A 16,759-nucleotide genomic window follows, 5' to 3' on the forward strand; every position below is an offset into this window, starting at 1 on the left:
AATTTTTACAAGTATTGATCCAACGGCTAATTTTCACTACCGTATTATCATCAAGTTGTATAATAATCATATATCAGTATACTAAATAATATTACTCATTAAAGAAACTAGGTGGGGAGAGAGAAGAAGAAGAAGTTAGAATATCGATCGTTCATACATGCCGCTATAGGGTCAAAATTTACCTGTATATAAGGGGGGGAGAGACAGAGACAGACTCATTACATAAAACAGTATTTCCAGCGGCCTCAAAAGGGTAGAGATGAACTTGTGAGTAATAATAAGGGGGGAATAACAATTTACCATGAGGAACCCAAAAAATATATCGCCCCAAAAAGAAATCGAGGCATTTCCATGGCCACACAGATACAAAAATGGTTTTAAATTCATCAAAAGAACCACCATCTCCGGTGCCGGGTCCTCTGCAAAATATATCAACATCAGTCCCAAAAGATGCTGAATTTCAGCAACAAATATAATACGGCCACATTTGCAAGTCAGTCTATAGTTCACATGGTTGAGGAAAAAAAATGTGAAATGGGGGGGGGGGGGGGGGGGGGGTGTTCAGAAACCTTAGGCACACAAACCCTAAAATAAGATTTGAAAGCCAATCTCTCACAAATTCCATCCCAAACACAAAAGCTCATGCAGGATACCAACCATTTAAGGAAACTCTTAACAACAAACAGCAGCAAATATAAAGGATTTCATAATGCATAGTATTATAACTGTATCCACAAGTTGTGGGATGGTAGCTGTTGGATCTATTCTTGAGGTGCAGATACAGGAAAAAGAAAGTATGAATCCGAACTCAGTAACACATTGATCAAAATGGGGGAATCATCCATAGAACATGAAATTGCTGCACTTAGTGACTGTCTACATGGACATCAGACCATTTGGGCAATCAGTTCAGGAAAGAAATTTAGAACACCATATACACTATATGACAACACCGTGGTACAATAAAGGCGACAGATCAAATAAAGTTAAAGATGATGAGCCAGTTTTCAAAGCACGAACAGTTTTTTGCTTAGAAGGTGACTGGCTAATAATATAGAGCATCTTAAGTGCATAAGATGTATCACTGTTAAGGATGTACAAAATAAAAATCATTACCAACATATATTTTTGCAGCACCAAATGAAGCATTCAAGAAATGGCACAAGGGATCGTAATTGGACAATTTGGGATCATAAAAAAAATTCATTTTCCAAGTAAGGTTTTCTGATTAGTTTTTCTTTTTATGCTCAGCTCGAGATAATAACCAGAATAAGTAAACAGTAAGTGAAAAGGAAAGACGAGAGAAAAACCTTCTGGTCCTGATTCTGTGATCGTAAGACAATAGGTTTAGAGAGGACTTCATTTTCAACATTCTGAATATATGGTCGCACCTTCTCCTCCAACATCTCATTTAACTGGAAATAACAATACGTATATAGGATCAGTGCAAAAAATTGACGATTTATGACTGTTATAACTATGAAATAAGATGTTACTTATCTTTTTTTTTTTTATAGGTATCATGCATATAGCAATAGCAATAGGAAAATTCATTCTCAATGGACTTCAGGAAATACATGGGAAAAGCAAGTTACTGCATGTGCCATGTAGCATTTGTGCAGGTATGCATTTTTGTCAACTTCTTGGTTTCTTTCCTTTCTTTTCTTTTTTCCTTTTTCAGCAACGTTTCATGGTTTATTTTTCATCAATAGACCCCAAAGATGGTAAGTCTTTTCCTTCTTGTGAAAGAAAGTCTTTTTCAAAGATTCTATAGAAATTTATATATGAAACTGAGATAATTACCAATAGATCCCAAACCCTACAAAACCTATGAAGTGAATGATTGACTAATGTCACTAACACCCAAGGAGCTCCGGATTCCAGAGCTTCTCCATCTAAGGTCTCTCAGTACCTAATTCATACCACTAGGCCAGGAGGCCATCAGTTCTCGGTTAAATGCTTAGAAAAGCACACAAATGTGACATCCCTATAGCTCCACATCACAGCCATTCCAAGAAGGAATTAAGAACTGTAATTCCTATAATTTTCCTTACTAGTTTTGGTAACCTTCAGGTTGCAAAAGAATCATATTCCCAAGTAGCTTACCTTAATTTGAGACTGTTAGATTTCATACTTCATTTCCAAGAATGAAAATGTTTTCAACATGTCAAACGTTTGCCAAACATTAAAAATGACTTCACTCTCTCGCCCATATAAAACTCAGAACTTACTAACCTTTTCCTGACGCCATTTAGCTTCCCACTGCACATCCAACATTTTATCAGCAATTTCTCTTTGTGCATTAAGAAGAACAGTCATCTCATATAATTTCTCTGGATTTTTGAGATCTTCCTTACTCCAAGAAGATGCATTCAGCGGAAGATCCAGCTCCTGCAAAGCTTTGCAGTTAGTTCAAACTACATCCCTCATGTTTAATGCATACAAAGAAAATGTTTGCCCATATGCCCTTCTCTTTTCTTCTATGTGTTACACAATTCATATTTAAAGAGAACAAGGAAAGTTCAACCAAGTGAGGGAGGGAGAGAACAAAAATACTATTAAGTCAAGGACCAATTTATAAAATCCAAAAGGAGATCAGATACACTGTAGCAACCATCGCATTTTCATATTCAAAGAACAAGGAACAGTCGATCAAGGGAGAGCAAGATAGAGAGAGAGAGAACAAGTAATATTAAACTACGAACCAATTTATAGAAGCCCTAGCAAGTTAATCACACATCAATCGATTATATGCAAAAGCAGTAGACAAATGTTACAACCACTATATGTGAATTTCGAATATAAGACCCTTGTCTGCCAGAAAGATGTTAAAATGTGAAATCCTATAGAGGTCCACAACCACAACATCAGTAAGAACCTCTGCCACAGAGAACAGTATGAAAAGTGTCATTACAAATACCGACTTAAAACAGGTACTCCTGCTAAGATATGAGTCTCCTCTCCTACCTTGGTGCACCCTAAACCTGCTAGGCAGCACCCTCCTCAGCCTCCTCTGTAAAATAAATTGCCGGTGGAAAAGTGAATCTACAGCTCAGCAAGTAAGGTTAACATCAATGTGTGAATGAAGCCTCTCCTTTGAAGAAGTGTAATAGAAATTGAAACCCTTTTTAAAGTCGATTTGAAAAATTAGCTTCGCTTAAACCTTTATAAAACATAGCCTTTACCTTTTTAAAAAATAATTTACTTAATATCCTTTCCTTTAAACATGATCTAGGATCTTTTCAAAAGAGAATTCCGAAAACCTAGTTAAATTCTTTGTAATCCTTGCAACTTAGGTAACCTTTTTCCCCTTGGCTCAGCCTGTGGCCATACAAGGGACCTCTATGACAAGGCCTGTGGCCACACAATGGAACCGTCTTAAAGTGAGAACTTCACTAATTAATTGTGGCTTCTCAAATATCCTTCACCATGGGTGTACACTAAAAAAAACCACTCAGTGATAGCCCACACCTTCTTAAATGTCTTTCAGTGTGGTTGCATTGGCTATCCATCATTCATTTCTCACACGGTACTAGTAACATTCATAACATTCACATGGGTGCCGTGGGGTTAAAGCCATAAAAATATTGTACACGTGTTCTTTCATCAAACTTATTCACATAGCTTTTCGCAACATTTTTATGCATGGCCTTTCTTCTTATAAAATCCTTCTCAATTATTGAGCAGCTTTCAAATAAAACTTTAAGGTTCCTATACATATCAAATAATATTTACTGAAACTTGGTAAAACCTTTAACATCAAAACCATGCTTAATTTTAACCATGTATCAGAGAATATACCACATGGTAATTTACTCATTTCCAATCACATTTAAACTAGCAAATTATTTTATGGAAAATAACATATTAAACGTTAACACAACTTCATAGGAAGTAACATAGTAACTTAACAATTTATTTCACTTCAAGAAATAAAACTCCGCATGTCAAATAGCACAATAACTTGCCAATTAATTGCATAGGCATTCACACATTTATAGCCATGAAACTTCAATAACCTCATAATTCACCTATTGCATGAATATAATTCAATTTTTAGAAATAAAAAATTATGTTTTTAACCAAAACCCGCTTACCTTGGAATCTTACAAATTTTTCATTTTTTTTTTAATCTTAACGATTATCACCAAAACCTACAATCATGTAAATCCTCTAATTAGCAAAATATTCATTGCAACACCAATTTATCATGCATGGCCGAATTCCCTAATTCCCCCCTTTTCCTCATCTATCACAAGCTCATGTGATTAGCTTACTAATTTTTTCAAGCAATGGCCATGATCAAGGGTCTTCTTTTTCTAATTTGATTACAAAAACTAAAGTGATTAACTACCAATTCCATGCATTAGATGGAAACCCTAAATTCTTTATTTTTCACAACTTTAAATCATGTAAAAATAGACCTCCTAATTTATCAAATCTTGCAATCTTTCCTTCACGTATATGTAAGCCAACTCAATTCACTAAATTTTTCCAACTTTTCCATACAATTCTTCATGTGGCTGAATGGTTAAAATTTACATACAAATCATGAAAAACCTGAAGCACCTAACTAGACCAACTTCACCTCAAGTTTCGCATGCAAGTTTTGAAAACTGTTTTTCATTCATCCAATCCTTGGTCGAATGCATCAAACCTCACCAACTTGACATGCAAAAGCTTTACACACTAATTTGCACATTTTTAAACTAAACCTTACATGCATGATCAGCAATTTCCATTCCTAACAACTTTCATGCACTGAGCCCAATATATACTTTGAATAAATAAGCATTAAAACATGCAAACTAGAAACTTAACACTTAATCTTTACATTTGCATGTTTAACTAGGAATTATCCAAATCATTACATGTCCAACTCCTGTATAACCTCCATTATTCCAAGAACCAACTTGATTTCAAGCATTATAACATGAAATTTTCAACATGGAAACTAAGAAAAACCCTAAAGCATGCAAGCCAACAAATTTCATTTTGCATGTATTTCAAAATAATACCAAATCAACTTATTTCTATGAAACTTTAACATCCATGTCAAGAAAATTTAAAACATGCAAGCTTTCCAAACTTTGTTCTTGCATACATCTTTAAACAACTCCAAACCAACAATATATCTTCAACTTCAACATCCAGCCTATGAAAACTTACACGTGGACTCTTCATAAAATTGCCAAACCAATTTGAACATCAACATGATACTCAAAAAATTTACCCAAGCATGCATGAGTTTCTTAAACTAACAACCAAAGATTTTATACTTCCAAAACAATAACCTAAACCAAAAGAAAATGGAAGAGCAAGGACTTACCTAGTCCTCCTTCAATGGCCGGACCACACCTGGTCTATTTCCTCCTCCTTTTCTTCCTTTCTTCTTCATCTTCCTTTTTCTTTCTTTCTTTTTTTCCTTCCTCTTTCTTTCTTTTTCTTCTTCTCCCTATTCTCTCATGGCCAAATGATAAAAGAATGAAAATGGGAAAATGGTCTTCATTTCACCCTTTCATAATAGCCTAAACTAACTATTACACGCATGGATTTTCATTGGTTGAAATGGGTGAAAGATGCCACATGGAAAGGCCATGTGTCACCTTGTTTCCAATTTGATTATTCACTTTTGTTTTTTATTTTTTTTGTAAAAACCCTAGTGGGCTAAATTCACCTAGGCCCATCCACGGCCCACTTTCCAAACACATTTCAAGCACACTTGATCCAATTTCATGTTCACTTGGCCCAACATCAAAGCCAAGTTTTAATGGGCTAAAACTCAAAGCCTAAAACTAAGTCCAATTAAATCCATTTTTAGGCCCATTTTGGCACCAATTTCAAAATCCAATCCTAATTAGCCCGAAATCCCATTTTTTTAAGCCCAAAAATACATTCTTACATGATTATGGACCACTGTCCAAAATTATACCCATAATAAATCTCTAAACTTGATAATCTATTTATCAAGCTTCTAATCCCAACTTACCTAATTAACAAAAACATTAAGTCCAATAAAAAATCTTGAGCCTAATCGTTACCTATCAAACCCATAATCATTGTCCATATTTTGAGAACCAACTTAACCTTGAAGGCCAATAACTAATTCTCTTTTTCTCTTTAAGTGTAGATCGGGGCAGGCTTTGTACGGAAACCCCTTTACAAAAGTCAAAAACACAATTGGGGGTTAGCCAGCTGCTTATTAAATCTAGAGTTTTGGTAGGCTTTTGTCAAAATCCGATCAATAGGGTATCATTTTATGGCCATCTAAAAAGACCCCAGCTATTCAGCCAAGTGCCATAACCTCCATCAGTTACCCAATAAATTGCATTAGCCAAGTCATCCTCCTAACCAACATACCAAAATATTTTCCATTTTTCAGAATTAAAATTCAAGATTAGTTTGAAATGAAGACAAATGTTCAAAAGCAAGAAATAGCATACATAAAGTGAAAATAGAGAATACGCACACCCCAATTTGGAGGACGTGGTGGAGGATCAAGCCTCGTGACTTCTGCCTCCAAAGCTTTCTTGGCCTTGTAGTAGGGAATGTTTTTCACTATAACAGGATCATCCCTAGCACGAACAGGATCTATAGAGATTAAGGCCTGTGAATCATAAATAATATTAAACAAAGAAATGTTTTGCAAAAATGGCATCACAGGAAAGAGCATGAGTTTGCATAGAAGCCAGTATACATCTAGAATATGTGTTAGATTGCAGTTATAAACATATATTTTGGAGAGAGAGAGAGAGAGAGAGAGAGAGAGAGAGAGAGAGAAAACCCTATAATGGAAAGATGAAGATATAATATTACCTCTTTTACAGCCAGCAACTAGTGGATAGACATTGAATTTTATTTACATGATTCTTAAATATAACTATCAACAGCAAACCACAAAGGTCCCTATAACATTTATGTGAATGCACATACAGAACAATCAATTATTGATAGACTCTATTTGTCAATAATTCTCAATGTGTGACATAGAATATGAAAGTTGCAAAACATTGATAAATTGAAGTGAAAGGAATAGACCTAATTGGCATATAAGGAGGAAAATTAACAAATAGAGGAAAAAAAATCATTTTTCAGCTTTGAGGGGAACTCAAAAAGTAGAAAGGAAGAAGAGATCTGAATTTATAAAGAGAGGAAGAGGAAGAAAGAGCAGTAAGATTTTATAACGAGTTCTAACCATTTTGTTGAGATCCAATTTCCCCGTACAAACAATATAATTCCTTTGCATACAAAGTAGCCTTGCTGATTGCCTAAACTTTTCAGGGTCAGACATTGCTATTCCACACCCGTATCATGAAAATAACTCCCAGACTGTGACCATCACTGTTTCTTAACATATAATTTTGAGCATAGTCTAACCATGAACATCACTTTTTTTCCCTCCCCAAAGGGAACTACACAAATCTCAATGCACATACAGAATTCACATCGGTTTGCTGACTGTTTCAATAAATTTTTTAGGCATAAGCATCATTTTGGAATAAAATTATCTTACTTCCTGCAAGTGCTCCCAGCCTGGACTTCGCTTTGCTACCACATCTCGAAGCTGATCATACTGCATGGATTCCTGAAACCAACAAAAGATTACATAATTACAGGAAGGCACTTGAGCAATCATCCTTAACAAATTAGTTTATGAAATAAAGATTACAATATAAAATGGGACCCAAAATGAGATATCAGGCAATGAAAGGTCATAATATAGGACTTTAGAAGAAATGGCAGAAAATTTACTAAAGTCGGGTAAAGCTCGTGTGTATTATAGAGTTTGTCACCGGTTTCTATAAAGCATGCAAAAATAGTGTTTCTTCAACATGAGAAAGGTGCTATTGTGTAATGAAACTGCATATAAAGCACCTTTATAATTGGAGAATTGAGTTAGGTCGAAACACCAATGTAAATCGACAGTAAGAAAAGATGAATTGCAGACTAATTAGGTAATAGAGAAAAATTGGTGGGAGTGACAGAAGAAAGCATAAAAGCTCTTTAACAAAGGTTTACATGTATTATATAATTTAAAAGAACATCTTTACATATACATATGGCTTCAGTAAAAGATTAGGTTCCCAATCAGTAATCGCATCTCAAACGTATCAATCATTGCAGGAGGCAACCATATCATCAGCTTTAATCTTAGGACATGAAAAAGTGGTACGAACCCAATTCCTAACAATCCAGACAAGACTATGCTACTATAATGTGTGTTTGTCAATTAACTTTACTAAACAAATACATTGATATGGATACATTAACCACCAAAATAAATGAACCTTGTGACAGGTTCTGGAAACAAAAAGAAAAGGAAGTATACTACACTTAGAGCTTGTTTGGAATTGCGTTTGAGAAATAGAGCTTTTAAATCAAAAATAGCTTTTAGGCCAAAGCTTCATTTTTAGGCTTTTTGGACCCTTAAAAGCGCTTTTAATTTTTTTACCAAACGTGTATTTTTTTTTTTCAAATGAACTTTTTGAGTGTTAAAAGCACTTTTAAGCCTTTCAAACGCAATCCCAAACAGACCCTTAATTTATATAGCTGTCATCCAAGACCATGAAAAGGCTATAATTGATAACAACTTCATCTACTTGATTTTTGGGACAACGTTCCTAGAGCATGTTAGCAAACTCAATATCTACCGTTCCAGCTCAAATTTGAGAAGTGGAGATTTGTAGACACATATTATCCACCAGGTATAGCTTTGCTGATTTTTAACCAATCACTATAGGAAAATACACAGTTCAATGGCAAGAAACAATGTGTGAAACGGTGGTAGGGACATTAACAAAAATTTACACCTAAATAACTGAGGGAAAAAGAGAGCGAGATTAATTCAAAACCTTGTATTGCCACCAAATTTTCTGCTTGACATCATCATCATAGTTGAAGCCACCCACAATCTGAGGCAAGGTAATCAACCAAAATGCAGCAATGCTGGGATCTTTCATGCTGTGAACTATATGCTGAAACAGTAAACAAAATCACAAATGGAATATTAGATATGAACAAGATGTCTAAATTGATATTAGGTGCATTGCCTCCAACTCTATCATCCTCTATTAACCAACTTGTTCATAAGATAAAAAAGAGATTACAGGCCTACAATTGAGGCTCCGTGATCAAGAGTATGCATTGAGAATGGAAGCACCAATTCTATCATCCTTTGTCATGAGAACATTTTATTCCATACTGTCCTTAGAGAGCATATATGTCATATTTATTATGTGATTAAAGCATGTCTATAAGTCTTTCAAGAATTTCACATAAACTATTCATATATTATGATGATTTATAAAATAAGAAAGAGCAGTCAGCTAACTATGGCCTTGAATTTTACTGGCATACAGAAAACTGTGTTATTATCATATGCACAAATGTTTATTTTTCCCTCTTCCGTTTGTTTTGATGTTAAAAGAAAACAGAGCTCTAGTAAAGTAAATTTTAATTAAATGTTTATCACCATGGGAGAACGACAAGAATCATTATGTCAGCTCTAGAAACAGAATTTATATTAGTAGAGGTGTGACAAGACAAATGCAAGAGAAAGTTACAAAGAATGAACATGCTTGAAATTTTACTAATTTCTCTATAAGGAAAACATGCTCCTCCATGGAAGGTGAGGCTTGTGAGGCGATATACTGCTTTAAAAGAACTGGGCACATCCTTCTTCCACAAGAGGGCCAAAGATTATCGAATATCATATCAAGATTTTATATCGTGCACTTTTAAATTTTAGATGAATGGTGCATAGCACTCTAACTTGTAAATGAGAGCCCAAGAATTCTGAATACACTTTCACTAATACCAATAATTTGATCATGATATTATACAATAGAGAAAAATACTAGCCTCATAAGGATAGTCCATCTTTTTCAAGACATTATAGGCCTTCCATGGTGGCTCCATGATCTGCAAGAAAAGCGAGAGAATATGAAAATGGAATCATTTTAAAATTGGATAGACGATATAAGAGCAGATAATATGGTAACACCAGTGTGACTCACTAAGCAATCAGTACCAGGTTTATTAAATGAGTGTATTGATAGAGAATACGCACACCCCAAATGAGTATATTGATAGTCGACTCAAATTAGGGGTACTAGGCTTATTGTGCAAATTGGATCTAGAAAAGGCATATGATCATGTAAATTGGGAGTTCTTGTTGTATTTGTTGAAGAAAGGTGGTTTTGGAGAGAAATAGCAAGCATGGATAGCCTTTTGTATTACTACAAAACGCTATTTTGTTTTAATAAATGGATCCCCCTCTGGTTTCTTTAGTAGCACTCGGGGTTTAAGAAAAGGGGATCAGTTAGCTCCTCTACTTTTTGTGGCTGTTATGGAGGCTCCGAGTAGAATGATGTGAGCCACAGTGGGCAAGGGTATTTTAGATGGCTTTCCTGTGGGGTCAAGAAATAATGTAGAAATTGTTGTATTGCATCTTTTGTTTGTGGATGACACTTTAATTTGTTGCAAGGCTAATTGAGAAAATCTTTGTAATCTAAGATGTCGCTTTTTATGTGTTGAAGTGGTATCAAGGTTAAAGATTAATTTGTTGAAATCAAAGATCATTCCAATTGGTGAGGTAGATGATGTAGAAAGTTTGGCCAAAATAATTGGGTGTAGGGTGGCTTTGTTACCAGTGAAATATTTGGATCTTCCTTTGGGGGTGCATACAAGTCTACTTCTATATGGAATGGTACTATGGAAAAATGGCGAGGCGGTTGGCGGGTTGTAAGAGGCTATATTTGTCAAAGTTAGGTAGGTTGACTTTGATCAAAGGTACTTTATCCAATTTGCCCACATACTATTTGTCTTTGTTTCCTATTCCAATGGGTGTGGAAAATAGGATTGAGAAACTTCGAAGAATTTTTTTTCAGGGAGGTATCAATGAGGAGTTTAAATTCCATCTAGTTAAATGGTCAAAGATTTCTTCTCCTAAGCAAACTGGTGGTTTGGCCGTGGGGGTAAGAAACCTGATTAAATTTAATCAAGCACTGTTGGGTAAGTGGTTATAGTGGTTTGCTATAGAGAGAGAGGCTTTATGGTCTTTGGTGGTGGAAGCAAAATATGATACTATGAGTGGAAGTCGGTGTTCTAAAGAGGTAGAGGGGCATTTTGGAGTTGGAGTGTGAGAACATATTAGGAGGAGGTGGGGAATTTTTTTTAGATTTGTCAGATATGAAGTGGGAGATGGATCTAAGATTAGGTTCTAGCATGATGTATGGTGTGGGGATCAACCACTAAAGGAAGCTTTTCCAAAGTTGTTTAGTATTGCTCGTAGTAAGGAGGAGTGGGTTGCAGGTAATATGCATTTTTCCAATGGTGATATTCAGTGGAATGTATCTTTTATAAGACCTGTATAGGATTGGGAGGTAGATTTAGTGATTGCGCTTTTTGATTTGTTGTATTCCCTCATATGGAGACAAAGTAATGAGGATTGTATTTGGTGGATGCCTTCAAAGAGGATGAAGTTTGAAGTGAGATCGTTTTTTCACGAGTCATCTAGTTTGAGGAGTTCATCTTTTCCTTGGAAGAGCATTTGGAAAGTCAATGTTTCTTTGAGAGTGAGTTTTTTGTGTGGACAGTGGCTTTTGGTAGATTCTGACTTTGGAGTAATAGTGGTAGAATGGTGTTGCATGTGTAAGAGGAGTGAGAAATCTATAGATCATCTTTTTCTCCATTGTGAAGTGGCAAGAGAATTATGGAGTATGATGTTTAGTCTTTTCAGAGTAGAATGGGTTATGCGTAGAAAGGTGATAGAGTTGTTATATTGTTGGCAAGGTCATGTGAAAAGTCGTTTAGCCGCATGGAGAATATACCAATTGTGATTAATGCGAAGCATATGGACAAAGTGGAATGCAAGATGTTTTAAAGATCGTGAGAAGTCGATGGAAGAGCTCAAGAACATTTTGGTCAAATTGCTTTTCACTTGGATGGGTATATAATATTTCTCATGTTTCTATCTTTTCTATATTTGTGGTTTTTTGTTCTTCTTTTAGCCATTAATGGGGACTCTCTTTATATACATCTTGTGTACTACGGTTGCGCCATTATGTGCTTATCAATGATATATATTACTTATTAACAAAAAAAAAAAAAAAAGAGTTATCCATAATTGATAAAAACATCGGAGAATTTAAACATGGGCTTTAGTGCAACAACCCTCTCTTAAAGTTCTCATAGATGCCAATGTTCTATTTGAAATAACAATATGTTCTCCTATAATCATTTAAAAGCAATTTCAAATGGTAATCAGAAAAATAATAAATTATCAAAGTAAATCAGTTGACTGTAAGAAAGAATCGTTTTTGGTGGCATTATGTGCAATTTTCAAGTTACATGCAGATTGCACAAGACAAATTCTAAACATTTACTGCTTCTCATCTAGACACCCACTTGTTGAAACTTCCAGTTTTTTTGAATTGCTTGTTCTAGGACAATGAGGGTCATTGACCTATCTGGTAGTTATGAGGCAAAGCATAGCAGAGTTAAGAGATGTACAACAAAGGATCTCTCCTGTGTAATTTGAACACGTCTTTGTTAGCACTGACTCCTTTTTTTACTTCTTTCTGACTTGTATACTCCTGGAGGCCAGACAAAACGATCTCAAGTTGTAATCCTCAACATCACTGGAGAACACCTAGAACCAGAAGGAGCCTCTAAGAGTAGGGAAGTGGATGCCCCTTTTTTATACTGCCTCACAATGACTGGAGGACCTCTGGAACCAGATGAAGGCTCTAAGCAAGAATAATTATTATGAAGCAGTCTTTGCTGCTGCCTCAACAATCCTACTAAGGAGAAGTGCATAAGATACTAAAGCTCCTAAGCGCGCTCTAAACTTCTATTTGTCGTTGTTAGATAAAGCAAACTGTATAAATATGAAGAAAACAAAGTCGAATTGGCTAAGTTTTAGCCTAGGAAAAGAAGCATCAATTCCATATGCATACTAGCCTTAGATAATTATTGATACCACTTAAATAAAACCTAAGCAGTATCACCAAAGACAACTCACATCATCTGCAGAGATTCTGACTTGTAATTTGTGTTTGCATTCAGGACAGCCCATTACACCCTGCAATACCAATATATATTTAACATAAACATCAGGACCTAACATTGAGATATTACGACACTGTAGAGCAGTATGTGCCACAGCAGAGTCAAAAAATGGGAAGCTATACATTGAGAAGCATATGCCTTGACTACCACTTACAAAGGTGCATATGCTTGAGAATATTTTTCTTACCGTCCCATCGCAAATTTGGCACTCTTTAGATGGCAAAGGCACATGAAGATCCATGGTAGATGGAAGGTGCACCAACTCAGCCCTATTGTCTGCAATGGCATCTGCAACACATTCAGCTGTTGCCTTCTCTCCACTGCAGAAGAATTCGTGGGAGAGATATATTACACAAAGAGATAAAACATTATATGGCATTTGTTAGACTTTGATCAAAACTTGGTTTCATGGACGCAGGCAATGATAATAATGATGACGTTCAAAAGTCAAAAAGCTATATTCTAGAGATTTTCTGGCTAATCCAGCTTTGTAAAGAAAGCTCAATAAGCTTTTTAAATTTGTCATAAAGGGACAGAGAATATTGTGGCTTATATAGTTACAAGGTTTGCGGTATTAGGACTCAAAATTGATTCTTGATAGGTTACCTTTTCAAGGTGTAATTTTTCATTTGGTAGTGCACCCTCCCTGATCCTCTGCACATAGTACACCGCAATGCCTGCCACCCATTGCAGGTTCGACAGTTTCTGCATTTCAAGACCACTTTTAAGTAAGAAAGCATCAACCTTTTTCCAGCCTACGAACTTACCCAGATTTGTAGCACAACCATATACATTTCAAAAGGAAAACCAATCTGGTAAATGCATAGCCTTATATCAGAGCGACAAAGGTTTACGCCAAGGAAAATATAACTTGATCTCAAGTACTTACACAAATGAAAAATATAACTGGAAATTATGGTATTTGGGTTGTGCCTTTTCCGCTTTTTAATAAATTGAGTTTACTTATCAAAAAAAAAGGGGAGGGGGGGGGGGGGGGGGGGGGGGAAATGATGGACAAAAGGATTTACTGAATATTCAAAGGGATAAAGGCAAGTACCTCTGACATATCACTTTCTTTCCCAGCTCCAATGCGATGTCATAAGTCCCTAGAGTAGCAACAGCCTGCAATCAACCCACGGACCATATCTAAATGATCCGACCATTTGAATATCACGCAAGTCCCACATGATCAAATCACAAGCATAATTCAAATGGCCCCTTTAGCCAAATGACTAATACGGATAACAAATTCCCAGACTTTAAGCGCCAACATAAATTCACATTAAATTAAACTTTGTGAATTTTAGGAACTCACAGAGTGTAGCAAACCATTTATCCAATTATCCAAATGACAAGTACCAGCCCAAGCAACAACTAAAAAATCCCATAATTTACATACCAACATACACTGTTGTACACATGCATATTTGACTAAATTTCGTGAAAGTGTAGCAGCTTATAAAGAGTGAAGCAAGCCATTAAACCAACCAAAACAAAATGCTAAATTTTCAGAATTCTTTCATACCAACATACACATGCGCATTTTATTGAACCATGTACACAAATTTTATTTTATTTTTTTAAAAAAAAACCCTTTAACAAAGATTGGGAGCAACCCATTTAACAACATGGCAAGAAGCACCCAAAACAACATCCAAATTCCCAAATTTTTGCATACCAACACCATGCACTTATCATGAAAACTCAACATATTAGGAGAACTCACGAAGATAGAAAGGTATGAGAGCTTGGAGATGAGCTCGGGGACGCCGAAGCCACGAGGAGCAGAGCCGGCAATGTCAAAAGCGAGAGTGAAGGGAGACAGCACGAGCTTTATGGGGAACTCCAAAATGTCAGTCAGCTGCTGACCATGGCGAGCTTTCAGCAACTTGTACTGAACATCCGCGAACTTCTTCAAGCTCTTCACCAGACGGTCTGTTCCTTTCGACATGGTAGCGAGCGAGCGAGCGAGAGGGGGAGAGAGTGAGAGGATAGACTTTGCGGTTTGGGTAATGTACTTACAGAGCAGGGGTTGGTTTATCCGGAATAAGGTTGTCAGTAGTGCAGCTTAGTGGCACATATGACTATCACCAAACACGCTGTTTCTATGGTTTTTTTATTTTTATTTTTTCTTTCAATTAATACTTTGGGTTACTTTAATTATTTTTTAGAATAGGTATTTGCGCCTATTCCTCCCAAAAAGGGCAGGAAGGGAACAAATTTAAGGGAAATTATTATTTTTATTTAAATGTTATTTTTTCACCTCTTGGAATGCAAAAACATTAATTAAATTTTGTATTCAAGTTTTTCTCACAACGTACGGGAAACCAATATTTATATAAGTATAAAGAGAAAAGAGGCATATTGGACATTGGCTAATTTTTTGGGAGAGATAATACACTATGATTTTGTTTCTTTGTATGTGTTTTTTTTTTTAAATGGTTGTATATGGTTCAATTCGCTAGGGCCACGCCTCGTGAAGCAGAGGTTGCTAGTTCAAATTTTCCTCCCTCCTCCTCTTGTATAGACACAACAACCAAAAAAAGTTGTATATCATAATTTGAGTTCTGTTTTGAGAAAACCTTCTATCAAGCCTGTAAAGGTTCAAAGATTTGTGGTGTTTTGCCCCCTGTGTCAAACGAGGGAAAGGCTGTAGTATTTATAACAATATTTTTACATCAGAAATCAACAAACAAATCTTATCCTCTCTGTACAATATGACAAACAAATCTTATCCTTGCTGTAATTTTTCTTTTGATATTACGCCTGTCGGTTTGCTTTTACAAGATGGTGTACTGCTACATTGTGTTGTAGAAGTTATGTCATATCTTTTGGATATTGCTGCTGTCGGTTGATTTTGATGAGGAGGAAAGATATTAGTCTTAACACACCCCCTCAAGCCCAAAGTCAGTGGAACGACTTTGAGCTTGTCTCGAAGAAATGCAAAACGAGCCGAAGATAATGGCTTTGTGAAAATATCAGCAACTTGATCATGACTTGAAATGAACCGGATGTCAAGGGACTTGTTGGAAACCATGTCACGAACAAAATGAAAATCGATTTCTATGTGCTTTGTTCGAGCATGAAAAACCGGATTAGATGATAAATAAGTTGCACTAATGTTGTCACACCAAAGAATGGGTGATTGAGGAAGAGTGATGCCCAATTCACAGAGAAGAGAGCGGAGCCAAGAGATTTCGGCGGCAGCGTTAGCAAGAGCTTTGTATTCAGCTTCTGTGCTTGATCTAGCTACAGTTGCCTGCTTCTTGCAGCTCCAAGAAATTAAATTAGCACCAAGGTAGACACAATAACCACCAGTTGAGCGTTTGTCATCACGGGAACCAGCCCAGTCAGCATCAAAAAAAGCTTGCAACAAATTAGATTTGGATGCTTGAATTTGGAGTCCAAAATGAATTGTGTGTTTGAGATACCGAAGAAGACGCTTTGCAGACTGCCAGTGAAACACTGTGGGCTTATTATGAACTGAGATAACTTGTTCACTGAATAGGCAATATCAGGCCTGGTAATAGACAAATATTGTAAAGCCCCAATAGTACTTCAAAACAAAGTCTGATCAGAAAAGGTTTCACCATCAAATGCAGTGAGATGGGTTGACGAAGCCATAGGACAAGAGACTGGTTTAGCCTCTAGCATATGGGTACGTTTAAGAATATCACAGATGTAACGT

At 36.0% G+C, this 16,759-nt stretch overlaps 1 protein-coding gene across 1 annotated transcript; it reads right to left on the reverse strand.

Annotated features, from left to right (window-relative positions):
- Window positions 1–112: 112 nt before the first annotated feature.
- Window positions 113–15,066, reverse strand: EMB2737 (embryo defective 2737). The gene is made up of 12 exons (XM_059586269.2): window positions 14,798–15,066; window positions 14,129–14,193; window positions 13,678–13,776; window positions 13,259–13,391; window positions 13,025–13,084; window positions 9,862–9,921; window positions 8,853–8,975; window positions 7,514–7,585; window positions 6,470–6,607; window positions 2,236–2,391; window positions 1,311–1,415; window positions 113–419 (listed from the first exon to the last, which is right to left on the reverse strand). The coding sequence occupies exons 1-12, from the start codon at window positions 15,020–15,022 to the stop codon at window positions 387–389; spliced, it is 1,269 nt and encodes a 422-aa protein (XP_059442252.2). The 5' UTR covers window positions 15,023–15,066; the 3' UTR covers window positions 113–386.
- Between the last annotated feature and the right edge of the window lie 1,693 nt (window positions 15,067–16,759).

Source organism: Corylus avellana, chromosome 3 (genome assembly GCF_965113065.1).
Source record: "Corylus avellana chromosome 3, dhCorAvel1.hap1.2, whole genome shotgun sequence".
NCBI classification, from domain to species: Eukaryota; Viridiplantae; Streptophyta; class Magnoliopsida; order Fagales; family Betulaceae; genus Corylus; species Corylus avellana.